The sequence below is a fragment of the Panthera onca genome, chromosome F1 (assembly GCF_046562875.1).
Source record: "Panthera onca isolate mPanOnc1 chromosome F1, mPanOnc1 haplotype 2, whole genome shotgun sequence".
In the NCBI taxonomy this organism is placed as follows: domain Eukaryota; kingdom Metazoa; phylum Chordata; class Mammalia; order Carnivora; family Felidae; genus Panthera; species Panthera onca.
In genome coordinates, this window is record NC_138355.1 from 38,523,911 (window position 1) to 38,542,058 (window position 18,148).

Consider the following 18,148-nt stretch of genomic DNA (forward strand, 5'->3'; position numbering starts at 1 on the left):
ATAATAGATTGGTCAAAACTTGGTGAGGGAGAGAGAGGAACCAGCAAGTTATTTTTAGGTTTCTGGCTTGTGTGTGGGGTTAGAGGGTCATGTCACTCGCTGCGTTAGGGAACACTAGGTGAAGGGGAGGCCAGAGAAGGAAGATGGCTTCAGTCTCATATACAGAATCAACTGTATAAATTGGGGGCCCAGTGCAAAGTGAAAATATGGGGCCACTTGTTCAATAATCGCTAGGCATCTCAAAGCAGTAACAGCTGACTGTTTGGGACCTGTGTCCAGACCATGGGACCCTGTGCAACTACAGAGTTGTTCTACACTAGGACTGCTAATAACTACCCTAGTACTCTATTAACTACACCAGTTATTCTAGGTAGTCATACAAACGGATCAGAAACAGCTGTGTCCTCTGGGGGGCAAAGTCTCCAACACCTGGTGTCCCGGCCCCTGTGCACCAAATTTCTCATGTGAGAAGTTACAGATCACAGTGTCTGTCCCCTAAGGAAAATCCAAATTGCTTGATTTGGCGCCCCAGTTGCACAAAGGGGAACTCCACGTTGGCTGTCCAGAGATCAGCCCTTCCGCTGTGGTTTGCAGCGTCTGTGGGCCAGGCTCCTAGGACGGGCACCCGATACAGTTTGCATAACCCTTGCTTGATTTGCCCCAGGGGCCAGCCCTACTCAGGCTCCTTTGAAACTTCTGATCCACCTGGTCCATATTCTGAAGCACCCCAGTCGCAAGGCCAAAGTCAGAGAAGCCCAGAGGAGGACAGTGCCACAGAGCCCTGTCCCCTGCGACCCCCGCCCAGCACAACTTGGGGTTGTGCTGTCAGCCTTTGTGCTGTTGACCAGGCCTGTTGCGGCATAGCAGCTGAGGAAGCTTCTGTCCGGGATGCTAAGGAAGGTTATTCAAGGGAATACTAGAAATCTCAAGCTGGGGAAAGCATTGTGCATACTAGATGTCCCAAATAAGAAGAAATGAAACTCCCATTATCAGCCTTAAAATAATAACTACTAATGGGTGAGTGGAAGCCAAGCCCCAAGGGGATTCTTCATCAGAATAGCCATTCCCCTGTCCCGGGTGGGCACCATCCCCCCCTTCTCTGCCTGTATCACCAACCTGCCTGCTCCCTCCCGAGTGGCTCTGGTTGCCAGGCAAGCTAGTTGAACCCTGAGTCCAGCAAGCCTACATTCTTAGCCTTCCATCTGTGGCTCCAATGGAGGCCCACAGGGCTGTTATAAAATTTCGGCAAGACGCAGAGCAACATTACCAGGAAGGCTTCCATTTTGCTGAGTGTTAGGGTAGCTGGAAGATGATTCCTTATGAGTTCTTGTGCTCTTAGATGGGACCTCAAAAATCTATTTACATAGCACCCAACACATACACACACACACACACACACACACACACACACACACACACTAGCAGTGTTTGCCTGCCTGGACCCCTCTGCAGCTAAAGTGGTGAAACTCACCGAGGGGAGCTTTTTGGAAAGATTGTTAGGATCATCTGGGCTGACATGCCTTTGGACCTTTGGGCTTTACCCACCTCCCTTCTCCCCAACATCTTGCAACAACAGAGAGGAGAGGAGGAAGGAGAGAAAAAGCAGGTTCTAGATGATGTGGGTGCTGGACCGGCCCCAGACTGCCTGCCTCTGACTTCATGTTAAATGAAACCAAAAAAATAATATCCTTTTCTTTTTTAAGCCACGATTAATCAGATTTTCTTTCATTTTCAGCTGAATACAGAAATTGGGGAATATTCTGGAGGAGGGGCGGAAAAGGGGAGGTATTTCCTCTCCCACAATATTCCTCTGATTCTCCCAGAGAGTCCTCACTGGGAAAAGTCATTTAAATTCAATTTAATAAGCATTTATCAGACCCCTGCCATGCATCTGGACTTAAGGGAAGATTGGACTCAGGCCATTCGCCCTCATGGAGCTCATGGTGATCAGTGGCCTTTGGGTCCTCATGAACTCCACAGAACCAAATGGTGCCCAGACTGACACTTCATCATCCATAGTTGCCCACTCTCTCCCTTCCTCCCCTACATGGGCTCTTCTCGTACTAAAACCCAAACTCAAACTTCTATAACATGCAGACTGTTGACCTTTATGTCTCAGATGTGACTGTGAGTTTGAGACTTGTCCCAGTGGATCCTAACGACTTCTCAAACGAATGGATACCTTCATGGCCTTGAGAAATAGAATGATGCCTACTTTTTTATGTTTATTTATTTATTTAATCGTTCATTTATTTATTTTGAGAGAAAGAGACAAACAGAGCATGAGTGAGAGAGGAGCAGAGGGAGAGGAGGACACAGAATCCGAAGCAGGCTCTGGGCTCCGAGCTGTCAGCACAGAGCCCGGCACGGGGCTTGAGCCCCCAAACTGCGAGATCACGACCTGAGCCAAAGTCTGACGCTCAACCAACTGAGCCGCCCAGGTGCCCCAAATGATGCCTATTTTTATTGTTCTTATTGTTTTGTCCACGTAAAAGCAAGGGCTCTTAACTTTTCCCAAAATATTCATCCCCATTTTCTCCTATCAGCTTGACGTCGACCCTCTATGTTGATAGAAAATATATTGGCATCTCCATTTGTTAATTAAGGAACTGCATCCAAAAACTTGCTATGGTTATCCTCAATCATTTAGATTCTGAAGTTTTGAAATGAGAGAGGACAATGATTTCAAATGAGTAGGGGAAAGATCAACTATTCAGCAAATGGCTTGAGGTAATTGCCTATGCGTTCCAAAAGAAATAAAGAAGTCAGAGCCTAAACCTAACCCTACCTCATGGATTATGGATTAAAGAAATGGATCAAGAGTCAGTGTTGGACTCTTGATTTCGGCTCAGGCCGTGATCTCACGGTTCGTGAGTTCGAGCCCCACTTCAGGCTCTGTGCTGACAGCGTGAAGCCTGCTTGGGATTCTCGGTCTCCCTCTCTCTCTGCCCCTCTCATGCTCGTGCTCTCTCTCTCTCTCTCTCTGTCTCTCAAAATAAGTAAATTAAATAAAAATAAAAGAAAGATAGAAATGGCTTTGCCTACCTTCCCCCTGCCATCCTGTGCATGTGTGTGTGTGTGCGTGTGTGTGTGTATCTCAAATTATAAGAAGAAATTGTAAAAGATGCTGGACTGCCTCTCCGAGTTGTTTTCCTATCCTTCTGAGAGCCCAGACCGGCCTCCTGCACGTTACTTCCTGCAGCCCTGGTATAGGCTCATCATGTACTCTGCTATGCCCAACACAACACAGAAAAGAGAAAGCTGTATGGCCAGGAGCCTTCTTCCCTGGACCAGACCCTGTGCAGGGAGAGGGGCTATGAGAGGGGCCTCATAGCCTTGCCTGGGGTTTGACTCCTCTGACCTGACTCCTCCACCATGCTGAATCTGCACCCAGAACACCCACTCAGAGAGGCAGTCAGCAATATGGGCTAAAGCAGGCACGGTCCAGAAAACCCGGAAGGGAAGAGTGGAGGAGAAGGGTAGGAGGGGGTGAAAACTCAGCTCCTGACTTCTTTGCTTCCTGGCAGCAAAATTCAGTACTCCAAAGCCCAGTATAAATCAGCAGGAGCCAAAATTCCTGCATGAGCTCCACCCTTTACTCCCTTCACTATTCTTAGGTTTTTGCACTGACATTCCCCAAAGTGTTGGGAGGAGAGGCCGCAGCCTCCTGATCTTGCACAAGGTACATCCACAGGTTGGGCATGGACCCCCTCGTTTCTTTCCCTTGGACTCACTCCAGACTGGCCTGGCCCCAGTATGTCTGCCCTATTTGCTCTGCCACAGTGACCTCCTCCACTGGAGCAGACTCAGGAGGTGTCCCGGGTGCCATCTGAGGTGTCGCGAGCGCAGATGCGGGAGGGCCAAGGCGTAACAGAAACACTGGAGACACCCTATATCTGAGTCCACTTGTGACTCCTCCCCCAAGCCCCTCATGTGTAGCCCAAAGGCTGCTGGCGGGCAGGAGGGCAAGTACTGCTTCTACCTTGGGACAGAAGGGATATAGACACAGGGAAGCCAAGTGACTTTCCCTGGTTTTAAAGAGAGACAGAACCAGGGAGAGCCCAGGCCTCCTGCCCACCCAGGTCAGTGGTCTTCCTCATTACTATCTTCACCGGGGAGGTGGGAAAAGCCCCTGTAGAAGGACAAGATCAAGGCATATCAAAAGACTTTCCAGATATCCGAAGAAGCGATGTCACTACCCCTGTCCTTCCATTATTAGAGGCAGAGCAACCTTCCTCACTACGTCTGGCCACCCTACCTGCTTACCCTCAAAACCCCACATGTGCAAGTCAAAGATAAGGCGGCTAAGACTTCTTTGGAAGGCAGGGGAAAGGAGAGTAGAGAAAGGAAAAGGGCCTGCTGTCCCAGTCTTCATGGAACCCTGACTTAATTTCCTTGTTGTTTCTACCTTCCCTCCCTCCTCACCCCCATCGATCTTTCAAGCGTAAGTCTCCAACCACAGAAGCTCACAACTAAAAGAAACCTTAAGGATTCTTGAATCCAACCTTTTCATTCCACAGTGTAGAGAAGAGTAAGAAGCGTGGACTTGGTGTCAGGCAGGGCTGGGTGCAAAGTCTGACTCTCTCACTTAGCCTCCGTGTAACCTTGTGCAGGTTACTTAACGTCTCTGTGCCTCCATTTGCTCACTACAAAATGGGGATTGATAAGGGTCACGGTGACGGGCAGGTGCCAAGCTATCAGTCAGGGTGGACTACTCTTGCTAACGTCCCCCAAGCATGAGGCCCACCGAGGAGGTAGAGACACGGATCTGAGAGTTGAGATGAACTCAGGGCTGGAGAAGGAGCGTGGAGCACATCCCACGACCTTGCTAGTTCTGTGGGAAACTGGCCTCCGCGAGGGGCCTTCTTGGAACATAAAACAAAAGAAACAGAGGGAATTTTGAGGCTATTTAGATCACCCCAGTTCTCACCTGGGGAAACTGAGGCTCTTTCCAATTCAGCAAGGAAAAGCCTTGGGTATTCGGCTCAGGCTGGGGAAGGGATCCAATTATTTCTCAATTCCAGTGCATTCTGGAATGGCCAATGTGTTCACGTCACTGTGACCTAGGAGCACGCGAATGGAACCCACAACCATGGGCCTCTCTGCACAGAACAGCTGTTCGCCCCGGGAAATCAACTTCTTTTTTTATTAAGAAAAGTTGGAAAGTTATTTTAAAACAGAGAGAGAGAGAGAGAGAGAGAGGTAGCTCGTCCTAAAAATAGCTGTAATGCAAAAGCTCATTATTCAACAATCCCTGTTGCTTACGATGCAAAAAAAAAAAAAATTAACAACTTTAAGTTCAGCGAATGCAAAGTTGGAGAGCTCGAGGGAAGGGAGGGGCTGTTTGCCAGGAAACCTGTGACTGTGGCTTTTTATGAATGGGGAGGCCTCGCTGAACCCACAATATAAAAGGGGGACACAGTAGGTGAAGGTCTGCACACCAGGGGCTCTCTCTTGTGACACCAAACCACAAGGCCAACTCTCAGAAGGCAGAGCTTCGCCATGCCCAGCCCAGCACTTCTGTGTTTCCTGGTCTTCCTGGCCGGGGTAGGAGCCAGCCGACACCAGAGCACCCGGTCTGAGGACAACTGCACCCACTTCTCAGTCAGCCTGCCGCACATGCTCCGAGAGCTCCGAGCTGCCTTCGGCAAGGTGAAGACTTTCTTTGTGAGTATGAATGCCCTCCTGTCCTTCCTTCCTTGCCGGGACCACCTCAGCCAGGCATTCTGCTGGAGCTCCAAGAACCCTCCTTCTCGTTCACCTCCATCCCCGGGATCCATTCCCCTCAGACTTCAATTCTTAAGGAGTCCCAGGTCGGGCCCTAGATGGAGTGAGTTAAGCTAAGCCCAGGTGATGCAACAAATGTGCGGGGTGGGGGGAGAAAAGCCGCCTCCCAGGCAAATGCACTGGGACTCCTATGCTTAGAGACGTGGGAGAAATCACAAAGGGTCTGACTGAAGATGAAGATGTCCCCCAAACCTTGTGGCAGGGAAACATAAATGGCCTCAGCCGAGCGGGCTTCCAGAACCAGGAAAAGCCTGACGGCTTGGGCAAGAGCCGTACAGAGGGGAAACCTGCATGAGGGGATGCTTCCCATCTCCAGACGGCTTTCAAAGCTGCCGCTGCATGTCCGCAGCGAGGAGAAAAGAACAGCAAAGAGCACCGAAGGGGGTGTGGGTGGCCCCTTTGAACCTGATCCAGCTCTGCAGAAAGGAGATCAGGACCGAGTCAAGCTTCTGCCTTGGCTGCGAAACCTGGCCGAATTTTAAAAATAACTTGATCCTGATGTAACTAAGGGACCTGATTTAACTAAGGGTTCCAGCACTGTTGAACGTCCTTGTTTTGAAAATCTCCTTTCCTGCACTAATGAAAACTCAGAAACTCTATAAATAAGAGGGCATCAGAAAGACATTTATTTCAGTTATTTCCTCAAACCTCGGGCTCACTCTCCTTTTGTTCTTCTTGCAGCAAACCAAGGACGAGCTGCACAGCATATTGTTGACTAGGTCCTTGCTGGAGGACTTTAAGGTGAGGGCCCGGGGGGTGTGTGGGAGGCGAGCTTGCAGCGTGACTCAGAGAAGGGAGGCCGGGAGCTGGGTCTGCTTCCTTTGCTTTGAAAAGGAGAAGTGGAAAGATCTTAACTCAGCACACAGCCAAAGGGCTGGCCCTGGGGGAGGTGGCTGGTTAAGAAAGGTCCCTGGGGACAGAGCTGTCCCCTCAAGCCGGGGCAGCCGTGCTTCCTCCCAGTCACCAGTCACCGACCGCATGCCCCCTCCCCCCCCACCCTTAGGGTTACCTGGGTTGCCAAGCGTTGTCCGAGATGATCCAGTTTTACTTGGAGGAGGTGATGCCCCAGGCTGAGAACGAGGACCCAGACATCAAACAGCACGTGAACTCCCTGGGAGAAAAGCTGAAGACCCTCCGGCTGAGACTGCGGCGCTGTGTGAGTGCGGATCAGTTCTTCCCCTCGGGGCTCGGCGGCCTCTTCCCACTCACACCCGGAGAAGCAGAGTCAGCCTGGCGGGAGGACTCTCCGAAGGCACTAGAGTTCTGTCTCTTGCTCATTTCTTTCTGAGCGGGGAGTGGGGGAGGCTGCTAGGCATTTACATGTTTGCAAACAGCTTTCCTGTTATTTGTGAGTCATTTGTGGGTTATTAACTATTCCCCTCTCTCTTTACGAAAGGGGCCCAGAGCTTCAGTCTTTGGATCTAGACCCCGAGCCCAGCAAAATGGGCCAGGAAGCAAGAGTCCCTCGGAGAAGAAACTCCCCTTGCTTCTTACTCTCCACCTTTGGAAAGCAGAGCCCTTAAGCGGGGCCCAATTGACAGGAGTTTCCCTGGCATTTTAGAAGGCCCAGGGGACTACTCGCCACCAGGCGAGTGTGTCTATGAACAATTCCCTAGGATAAAAATTTCTCCAACTGAAGTGATACCCTCACCTCTGGTTTCCTCTGTTCTCTCGCTGATAATTGGGGAACCGGTTGGTCTCTATTTGTAGGACGGGACCATGCGAAGGTTTTGGTCAGCATGACTAAGTCTCTGCATCTCTCTTCCTTGGAGGACTTAGAAACGGTCCTTGGTGGCTGGAACTGAAGAAGAGGGACAGGACAGGGAAGCAGGAAAGGACAGAATGGCTGGCTCAGCACTTGTCAGCACTGTGGTGTTCGAAGAGGAAGCTCCAGGCTCCATCCCCTGGGTTTTCATGCAAGCTTGGCAAACATCTCAGAGAGGCTCCTGGAGAAGCACTTTTCATCTCCCTGGGCTGTTTCCTCTCTGTCTAGTGGGCCAGGGTGACAGAGGGCTCAGTTCTCCCCAGGCGCTGTGGGGGTTAGGTATCCAAGATGAGTCTAACTCCTTCTTCGTGCTCCCAGCTTGTCCCCCAAGTGCTGTGGACACGGGAGCTGGGAGCCCACGGCATGAACGCTTTCTCTTTTCCTCCACAGCATCGATTTCTGCCCTGTGAAAACAAGAGCAAGGTGGTGGAGCAGGTGAAGAGTACCTTTAGTAAGGTAAGTGGATGGCGGCAGAAAGGGTTTGGGGAACGTGACCTCCACCCACTCCCCAAGTCGTCAGGTGCTGAGCAGGCCCCGTCCTTCTCTCGAAGGGGGTGTGGGAACCCCACAGATGGTGTGACCTCCCCAGCCAGTGAGGAGCTGCCGCCTTGGTTATATTTGTTTTCTGTGAAGTGTCTTTGGGGGTTTCTAAATGACTGCTCCCCGCCTTTGCAGGCGGGTTGAGGGTTGAGACAGCCAGCCAGCCTGCGAGCGCAGTGAGCTAGATGCTGGGGAGAGTGACAAAGGAAACAGAAAGTAGCTTGTTGGGAATCTAGATGCAAGCCACACGTGCAGGAAGCCAACACGTGAATGCGCACACACAAACACACCCAGGGGTTCGGCCTGGACTCCCCAAAACTCAGAGCAGGAAGTAGCATTCTCATCGACCCGGAGTTGGTCCATACTCACTTTCCAGGTGCCGTTCACACCTGCCAAAGTGCCTGAGAATGTCAGCTCTCAGATCGAATGGGGTTTCACGCTTCCAACTGTCGGTGAACTCTTCAACCCCACTGCCCAGAAGCCATGTGGTCTTGTCCTCTTTGTGGGCTGGGGACAGACACTGGGCAGGGTTCTGGCATCAGGGGACATAGACCCCCTGATAATAGGCCAGAGGAGCAGGGCAGGGCCTGCTCCATCCAATGGTGGGAGAGCATCAACCTAAAAGGGCTCCCTTCTCTCTTCTTACTCTCTTGCTGTCAAAGTTGTTCCCCTAACGTCTTTTCTCCAAATTCTCAATAAGCGTCATGTGAGCACATGACCTTTAAAATTGTTGAAAAGGCATCATTTTGTAGACTGTGCCTTATGAAGTGAATGTTCCTCTTGTTACTTGCTAGTCATGCTTTAGGTAAACACGTAGCCTTTCCCAAGGCACCGGGAATAGTCTTGGGCTTCTAGGCTCCATCCTTCACCTCCCAACGCACGGGAGCAAGGGTAACTCCTGGGTCCCTGAGTCATGCCCATCCAAACCAGGGACTCGTTTGCTCACTCAGATGGGGCTTTCACTAAACATTTTCTATCTCCCTACACAGCTCCAAGAGAAAGGTGTCTACAAAGCCATGGGTGAGTTTGACATCTTCATCAACTACATAGAAGCTTACATGACAATGAAGATGAAGATCTGAAACATGGTGGGGAACGAAACATCCAGGATGCAACTCTTCTGGACTCTAGGACATAAATTGGAGATCTACAAAATCCTACTCAGGGATATGGGAGAACCAAACAGCTCCTTGGAGAACCTGGTCATACCTCTCTCTTAGAATATTTATTACTTCCGATACCTCAACTCCCATTTGTATTTATTTACTGAGCTTCTCTGTGAACTATTTAGAAAGAAGCCCAATATTATAATTTTTTTCAATATTTATTTTTTTTCACCTGTGTGTAAGCTGTTTTTGTAGGGTGATACCCTATGATATTTGAGTATTTTAAGAGAAATTGTAACTTATATAAGGAAAAAAATGTTTCTTGGGGAGCCTACTGATGCTTCCATTCCAAGCCTGACCATACTTCATAGCTGTTGAGCTATTGTTCCTGACCTCCCTATAATTTCTCTGGGCCTGGGGCTCCTAGAGTATTGTAAAGACTCTTACCCTCTTAGGAGGAGAAACTAGGGAGCCCCTTTGATAATTAATACTCCAGTGGCTCAGAGGGATTCCCTTGACCTCATTCCCCAACCTCTTCATTCTTGAAAGCTGTGTCCTGCTTGTTATTTATAACAACCTAAAGTTGGTTCTAATAGAACTCAGTTTTAACTAGAAGCAATTCAATTCCTCTGGGAATGTTACATTGTTTGTCTGTCTTCATAGCAGATTTTAATTCTTAATAAATAAATGAGTCTTATTAAAATTATGTTATGGCATCATTTGACTTCTGTTTGACTAAAATTATTCCCTCAATGTTTCCAAGATAGAAGAGCGTAGGGAAATGAATTCTGCATTTCAGGTAAAGAAAACCAACTACACTCTCCCAGAGAGGAGGCAAGTTCCAAATCTGATCAGAGGGGGAAAAGAAGTTTCACTTCAAAAGGCAATAGCAAAGACCACCACAGTTTTCCTACAAACTCAGTCCTTTAAGAAATTATCCTTAAATTCTTAAAGATCATGTTGATTTTCAAGGCTAAGGATAAAGTTGTGTAGATACCAACATTAGAAAGACTGGCAGAGGACTTTTTTCTGTTTTGTCTTTGTTTTCTGGGGTCTTGTTTTGTTTTGGTTTGGGTTTTTGTTCTGTTTTGTTTTGGCTTCTTCAAGCCCCAAAGGTCTGGGTGAATACTAATTGACCAGGGCTGTGGAGAAAATTAAGATAAAGAGCTAACATGGCTCCTAGAGCTAAGAGATGGTCCCTATACACATGTTTGATTGTTATTGGTATTCACAACTAAAAACCCCTACCAAATCCTCCTTGAGCTGAGATCAGAGGCCCACCCAACCGAGTAGAATATAAGAAGATTAGCCCACTTGATAGAATGCCCAAGGATTCAAGCGGCTGCAGTCCCTTCTCTTCCCTCCTTAAGCTACCAGACAAATGTGAGGTTGGCTTTTGACTGCGGTCTATTGGGAGGGGTGTGGTGGCTGGGGAAGCCCTACTCAAGGCCCCGTGACTTGGAGGAGAGGGAGGGAAACAATGGTCTGAGTAAACACTGATCACCCTCATACTCTGCCCAGGCAGCCCTGGTCCGGGGGAGGATAGGGGCCAACTGGCTGTGGTCAGTTTTTCAGTAAGACCTGACTCACTTTAGTTAAAGTAACCATAGGAAGGAAGTGGGAAGCATCAAAGCTGAAATTCTGAGATGAAAGGTTAAGAATGGAGGCCAGCTGAAGCCCAGGAGAGAGGAGTGAGGCTCTCTACAGCAGGGCTCTCGGTACTAAAATGGAGAAACTGAAGTTTAGGCTGTTAGGGCCCTCTGCTAGGCAATGCATACTAACTTAAGGTTGAGGTTCACACCTCATGTGAGGGAAGTGGGCATCTGAAACCAAGAGACAGAAACTCACCTAAAGAAGCCACATGGCTGATAAGATGTTGACAACAGCCACAATTAATTGAGCGCTTTTTTTTTGAGCTAGTTGTTGCTAGGTATGTATGTATCAGGCATGCTACGGGGTATTATTATTGCTACCTTCTGTAAGAGGAAACAGATGTTCAGAAATGTTGGTGTGCCTTGGCCGCGTGGATTATATGGAGAACGGAGAACTGAGAATAGCGTCAAATGCTTTTCCCTTCGTATTAATTATCTATCGATGTCTCCAAAATTTAGCAGCTTAGAGCAGCGCACATTTTTTGTCTTTTCCTGTAGGTCGGGAATCTGAGAATGACAACTAGGGGTTTTGGTTCACGGTCTCTAATGCGGTTGCAGTCAAAATAACATCCAAGGCTGCAGTCATCTGAAGCTTGGCTGGGGTTGGACAAAACACATCCAAGATGACGCACTTACATGGCACGAGGACTTAGTTCCTCACTGGCGACTGGCAGGTGGCCTTGGTTCCTTGCTACGTGGTCCTTTCTGTGGGGCTTCTTTGGTGTTTCCACAACATAACACAACACAACAGCTGTCTTCCCCAGAGCCAGTGATCTGAGAGAGAGCAAGGAGGAAGTCATGGTGTCTTTTCGACCTAATCTCAGAAATCTCACACCACACTTCTGGCACATTCTGTTCCTTAGAAGTGAGTTGGCAAGTATAGCCCATATTGAAGGGGAGATAAATTAGATTCCACATTTTGAAGGGAGGAGTCTCAAAGAATTTGTGGACGTCTTTTTAAACTACCACATCTTTCTAAGAATTTAGAAAACATAGCTCTGTGCTCGAATGGCACATCGGGCTCCTGGGTTGGGAGTGGGGGTAAGGGGAAGGGTCGGGTAAGCATCTCACCATGGAGAGGGCATCATCATGGACATAGCCCTCCTCCAGTCCTCTCTAGTGGGCTCAGTCTAATATGTTTACCTCTTTGAGCCTCAGTTTCTCACCTGGAAAACTAGCAGAAACTTTCTTCCCAAGTGTTATCTACCGAATGTTTGTGTTCCCCCCAAATTCATATATTGAAGCCCCAACCCCCAGTGTGATGATATTTGGAGATGAAGCTTATGGGAGATAATTTTGTTGAAGGAAGGTGGAGCCATCCTCCTACAAGTGTCCTTATAAAAAGAGACACCAAAGACCTTGCTCTCTCCATCTCCCTCTATCTCTCTCCATCTCTCTTTCTTCACATGTGCCCAATAAAAATATCCTATGGCGTACACATAGAAAGATGGCAGTGGCTATAAGCCAGGAGAAGAGGTCTCAGAATGAAACCTACCGTGTTGGCACCTTGATCTCGGACTTCCAGCCTCCAGAACCGTGAGAAATAATTTTGTTCGTTTGTTTAAGTTGTGCAGTTTACGGTATTGTGTTATGGTAGCCTGAGCTGGCTAATGGACCAGACTTGATATAAGGGTCCAATAGAATGTCAGGTATGAAGGTACATATGTCTAATAGATTGGAAATCTAGAGATGAGGAGATGCGGTTTAGATGATGGGGATTTTTTTTTTTTTTTTTTTTTTTTTTTGGCAACAAGCCTTTATTCTCTAAAAAGAGCAACCACCTCTTCTCCCATGGCCCTCTTCACCTCCCACAAGAGTTTGGATAGAAATGAAGAATGAGAATCTCAGTCTATAGTCCAAGCTGCTAAGGTGAGGAGGGTGGGACCAGGGAGAGAAGCTCCCAAAATTTGTGATGACAATGTGGTTACCCTACCCAGCCACTGAAAGAAATCCGACAGATCAAAAGGTTCTGGAAGGAAGGGGTTGATATCAGAGATGTGAAGAAAGAGGAAAGAGAATTGGCTCAATGGCAGAAGCTACTCACTCTATGGCTTGTTGACCCTCAAAACGCTTATAAGAGTGGATCTAATTGTGGGACACGGGGACCAGCTTTAAGCCTGAGGGAGAAGCAGGCATAACACTCCAAGAGAATGAGAGCTGTATCCTAAGAGCAAACACTCAGAATTAAAAATGAAACGAAGATCTTTAAACTTTCACAAGCTGCAGAACTGGCTACAGAATGAACCAGTCAACTCTACCTTGGAGTGGGTAGTGGGTCCCAGGGGACACAGGTATTCTATTATTTAACCGTCCTTTTACTCATCAACTCAACTTGGTGACTTCGGAAATTTTACTTCCCCTCTCTGGGCTTCCGTTTCCTCAATGATGAAACAAGGAAGTAAGTCTGAATCAATGATTTTCAGCTGGGACCACTAGAGTCACGCACGTTCCTGAAAGTATTCATGGTGGAGAGACTGTGGGAACAACTTCCCAAATTTGAAAAAGTCTAATGAAATTGTACGTTTGCTATCCCCACCTCCTGTAAGTCTGCACAGTTTCATTAAAAAACACTTGTATGTGCTCGGCTGAAGCAAGAGCCCCTCGGTATGGAAAGGCAGGTCACCTCATGCTGGCCAGAAGCTCTATTTTTCTAGTCGTCTATTATATCTTTGATTAATAAAAACAGAAAATAGAATTATTTTTGTAAATTTTTTTTAACCAGCCAAAATATTTTAAAATAGAGAGTCTCTGGAGGAAATTAATAACGGCAGTCCTTTGTGGTTAAAAGCTTCAAAACCACTAAATTAGATGAACTCCGAGTGCCCTCTGAGCCCATAGTTCCTAATTCCAGTATCTGATTCCTCCAATCAGCCAGGGATATTCCCACTTGAGCCCTTTTCTGGGACACATTCCTGTCCAGAGAGTCTGCACTGTAATTTTCCAGACAGATTACCAGTCATCTGTGTACTATCAACAGCTCCCATCTTCCAGCAGGGTTGAGCAGCCACAGAGCTCTGAGTTTCCAGAAGCCTCCTTGACATTCTCTCTGGAGAGGATGGAGGAGATAAAGACCTAAGGAAAAATAACACAGCTTGTTTCTTACTCCACAGCACAGGCGTGATTTGCTCAGCCTCTGGAATCTGCCAAACCTCCAAGCTGAGTGACCTTGACACATCGCCTTCTTCGGTATTCTCCTCTGTGACACGGAGAGAATAATCCTTCCTTCCAGGTGTTGTTGTCATAAGAAATAGAGGTATGAATGCATGTAAAGCACAGAGCAAATACTTAGTAAAACCAGCTTTTCCCTTAGGCATTTGGAAAAATGCTCACCTGAGACCAGATGGTGAGATCACTGCCATCACCATGAGAAACAGCCAGACACACCCTGTGTGCCCATCACCGAACCTGGACTTTCCTTAAAATATTTTCTGCCTCCCTACCCACCACTTCTGGATAGGAAGAGAAAACGGACCATCCTGGCACTTGGGAAGGACAGAAAGGAAATGACATTTTCTTGAGTGCCTGAAGAACTACTTGGCTTGATGAAGTGAATATATACATCAGTTATAGCTACTAGAGTTACATTGGTTCAGTGAGCAGAGGCTTACTAGAGGTGCCTAACTGCCATCCAAAGCCATAATAGTTACACATACCATTAAATAAATATTGGGTTAATTACGTCAAAAGTTTTTATTGATCACAGCCCTGGCCTTTGTTCATATGCATTCGTTATCCATCACGGTTACTAATCTGTTAGCACCCTAAAAAATGAGACAGTCTGCCACACTGCATCTTCCCTTACCATTATTCAAAGAAAAAAATACATTTTTCCCCCAAAGTCAAGAAGTCATTGTATAACAGAGCCCATAGTCCATCAAATATGCAACCCAGAATCTCACGCCTATGTGAAAAAGTCTTTCTGGAGTATTTAGAAGAAGCGGATGTCATGCCCCCAGCTGAACCCTATCATACCTCTACCAGAACTGAATTAGTAACCGTGGCTAGTATGCAGCGTAAGTAACTAATCAGGTCTTCTCGCAGAATATTCTCTATATTCGTATCTAACAAGGATGAGATCAAATTAAAACAGGGGCAGACTGGCTTCGCCCTGGCCTTTGTCCCGAGTCAGAGTTTTTATGAGATGCACATTTATTTACTCAGAACCTATCATACTCTAGGTACTATGTTGGGTGTTGGGGAGAAAATAGTGATCAAAACAGACGTCCTGCCTACCTTCATGGATTTAGCAGCTAAATCCATATGGTCGGAAAAAGACATCACAAGTTAACTACACAATGTTAGCATAATTGTGAAAACTAGTAGATGAGAAGTGGGAGGTGTCACTAAAGCAACTAACCCAGACTCGGGGGAGGGAGGGCTTCCATGAGAAGGTGACATCCAGCTGGACATGAAGGATGAGTGGGGCTGGTCAAATAAAGGGGGAGGTGCTGAGAACCTTCGAAAGAGCCACATATTTAAAGACCTCTTTGAACAGCAAAGAATGAAGGGAAGGAATGTCTCTGAAGCAAGGGTAGATTTGTACTGATACCCAATATAGCTGGGCCCTGGGCCCTCTTCAGAACCCTCTGGCTTCTCCATCTCCTCTCATATCCTGAGTCTCTGAAGTAGGAAGGGACCTAAACTGTTTAAGGAACTAAAAGATGACACACAACAAGTGAGGCATATTATACATGAGGGAGAGAGATTTAACATGAACTGGAAGAAAAGGACAGACTTTAAGCAAAGAGAAGCCATTAAAGGCTATTAAGTAGAGAGGAGAATATATATCTTCTGAATGAGACCCTATAGGGTCTGTTGGCTTCCAATTCAGACAAGAGGAAATTCTAGTATGGACTATGGGGGTCATAAATAGGAATTTAGTGAAGTACAAGGGTTCAAGTATTTGGCAACTACTTAGGTGAGAGTGGTGATGGCAAGTGATGGCCAAGAACCTCTGAGATCTGGTCTGGACAATGGGTAGGGGAGAAGAAAGTTGGGAGGAAAAGAGTACATTCTACCTTGGCCCCATTGAGTTGGAGGTGCCTCTGAGACTTCGAATTCTTCCACAGTGGTCAGCTGGACATAGAGATGTAATCTGAAGATAAATCTATGAGTGTCATTGCAATAGAGATGGCAAGTGAAATTGTAGGAGTGGAGAAAATCACCAAGGGAAAGAGTGTGAGAAAAGAGCCCAGAACCAAGACCTGGAGAACCCAGATATTTATAAGTCAGAGCAAGAAAAGCTGACAAAGAAACTTATAAAAAATGGCCTGGGTGATAAAAAGAAATCCCAGGAGAAAGTGGCACTCCTGAGTGCAAAGAAAGAAAGCATTTTAAGGGAGAGAGAATGGTCAACTGAATCAAATGCTAGCGGGAGGTCAATTAGGATCAAGACAAAAGAGCTTCTATGGGATAGAGCAAGTGGGGGCACTGGTCACTTTATCAAGAACAGTGCAGAAGAGTGGCAGGGGATGGGAGATAGATGGGATCACGCATTAAATGGGAGGTGAAAAAGTGGATCACAGGACACTGGGCCAACACAGGAGAAAAAGTTGAAGATAGATGAATGAGATATAACTGATGAAGACAGTTTCCTCAGAAGCCAGGAGGGGGTAGGGTGCAGGTAGAGGAGTGGATGAAGAGATTAAGAGGAACACCTTCATTGAATAATAACAGGAAGGAAGTAGGGACAGTGGGTACAAAAGCAGGTTGGGTTGAAGATTGGTTGGCAGGAAGTTGAAGTTGTTTCCAACAGATGGCTTTTATTTTCTCTGAGAAGAGTGAATAAGAAGAGAATGAAAGAAGTTTTGAGGAGAGAAAGAAAGGTTTGAAATGATGCTTGCAGATATGTGGAAAGCAAATGATTCTAAAGAAATGTGGAAGACACCCAGGCAGTGTTGAGCCCAGTTGAGGTAGGTAATCATGAATTGCAGTCTGCCAGATTGCATACTTTTTCTCAGGATTCTCTTGGCAGCCTGGAGTGAACGCATGATATGCAAAATTGTTTTGACCCATGAATAGAACAAAAGGACAAGGGGGAGAGGAAGTTGAGAGTATAAGTAAGAGCCTGACTGGAAAGATGGACCCAGGACTCAAAGTTGAATAATGCGCATACAAGAGAGAACTGATGAAAAGAGATACTGTAGATGAGCCAATGGACTGGAGGCTCTGATGCAGTCACGGAACAGTTGGGAAGGTAAAAGTGGAATCCCCAAGGAGAGGAGGTGGTGGCCAGACAGGGAAGAGACTGAATCAAGACATTTTGGAGATGGGCAGTTTTGAGGGATAATGAATTCCAGGCTATAGCCATTGGAATAGATGGTTGAGTAAAGGCAGGGGGAAAGGTCATCAGCAATGTGGAGATGATGGAACTGAAAAGCCACATTTTGGAGAAGTCACCCACAAGGACACTGAAATCCACCAGTCTTGTGGCAGTAGAAAGAAGGCCAGTGGAAGGCAATGTAAAAGAAGAGTAGGAGGTAGGTGCTCAAATCACTTGGGAATGAAACGGAGAGGTAGATGTTGGAGCCTCCTGGAGCTTCTGGTGGATTCTAATTTTCAAATATGTAGAGTTCTCAGAGTTTCATACACTTGACAAATTAAATTTCCTAAATCTTAGAGCAGTGCAGATCTAGATTTCTTAGAAGATGCCCTAATATATAGATTTCCTGGTATTTCATAATAAATAAAAGAACCTATATATTTGTAAATAGATCTTAGCAGATTGAAGTCATTTTTACGTCAGAAAAACAACAAATGTCTAAGCATTAACCACACACAATCTGAGTCATTCAAATCAAGAACCTTATAATTTTTGCCAAGATGAATCATCACCCAATGACATACCCAACTGGTCACCTCCAGCAAATCTCCAAACAGGTCTTTCCTATGATACGCAGGGTCTTTATCCCCTGAGTCTTTTCTATTTCACAGACAGTTGTCCCCTCTTATCCACGGTTGTGCTTCCTGTGGTTTTGGTTACACGTGGTCAACCGTGGTACAGGAGCAGGTGATCCTCCTTCTGACAGATTGCCAGAAGGTCAACAGCAACCGAGAGCTACATCACAATGCCCGTGTCATCCACCTCACTTCCTCTCTTCACATGGGCATTGTGTCATCTCACATCATCACAAGAAGAACAGTACAGTGAGATATTTTGAGAGAGACTACATTCACATAACTTCTATCGCGTCATATTGTCATAATTGTTCTGTTATCAGTTATTGTTGTTAATACTTTACTATTTCCGATTTCTAAATTAAACTTTTTCATAGGTATTATGTATAGGAAGAAAATAT

General features: G+C 46.7%; 1 protein-coding gene and 1 long non-coding RNA gene across 6 annotated transcripts; one reads left to right on the forward strand and one right to left on the reverse strand.

Annotated features, from left to right (window-relative positions):
• The first annotated feature begins 5,261 nt into the window (after positions 1–5,261).
• On the forward strand, positions 5,262–9,741 carry IL10 (interleukin 10). Its single transcript, XM_060644003.3, has 5 exons — positions 5,262–5,667; positions 6,469–6,528; positions 6,791–6,943; positions 7,943–8,008; positions 9,082–9,741. Exons 1-5 carry the CDS (start codon positions 5,503–5,505, stop codon positions 9,172–9,174), a joined length of 537 nt encoding a protein of 178 aa, XP_060499986.1. The 5' UTR covers positions 5,262–5,502; the 3' UTR covers positions 9,175–9,741.
• On the reverse strand, positions 6,391–17,914 carry LOC132686298 (uncharacterized). 5 transcript variants are annotated; one of them, XR_013553299.2, is made up of 6 exons: positions 13,954–14,323; positions 13,178–13,300; positions 11,487–11,624; positions 7,439–7,956; positions 6,797–7,071; positions 6,391–6,611 (listed from the first exon to the last, which is right to left on the reverse strand). It is a non-coding gene; the product is annotated as an uncharacterized LOC132686298 (long non-coding RNA). The 5 variants fall into 5 exon arrangements; XR_009613570.3 differs by lacking the exons at positions 13,178–13,300; positions 13,954–14,323 and adding an exon at positions 17,697–17,914 and having other exon boundaries at positions 6,797–7,067; XR_009613566.3 differs by lacking the exons at positions 13,178–13,300; positions 13,954–14,323 and adding an exon at positions 17,697–17,913.
• Positions 17,915–18,148: the final 234 nt, after the last annotated feature.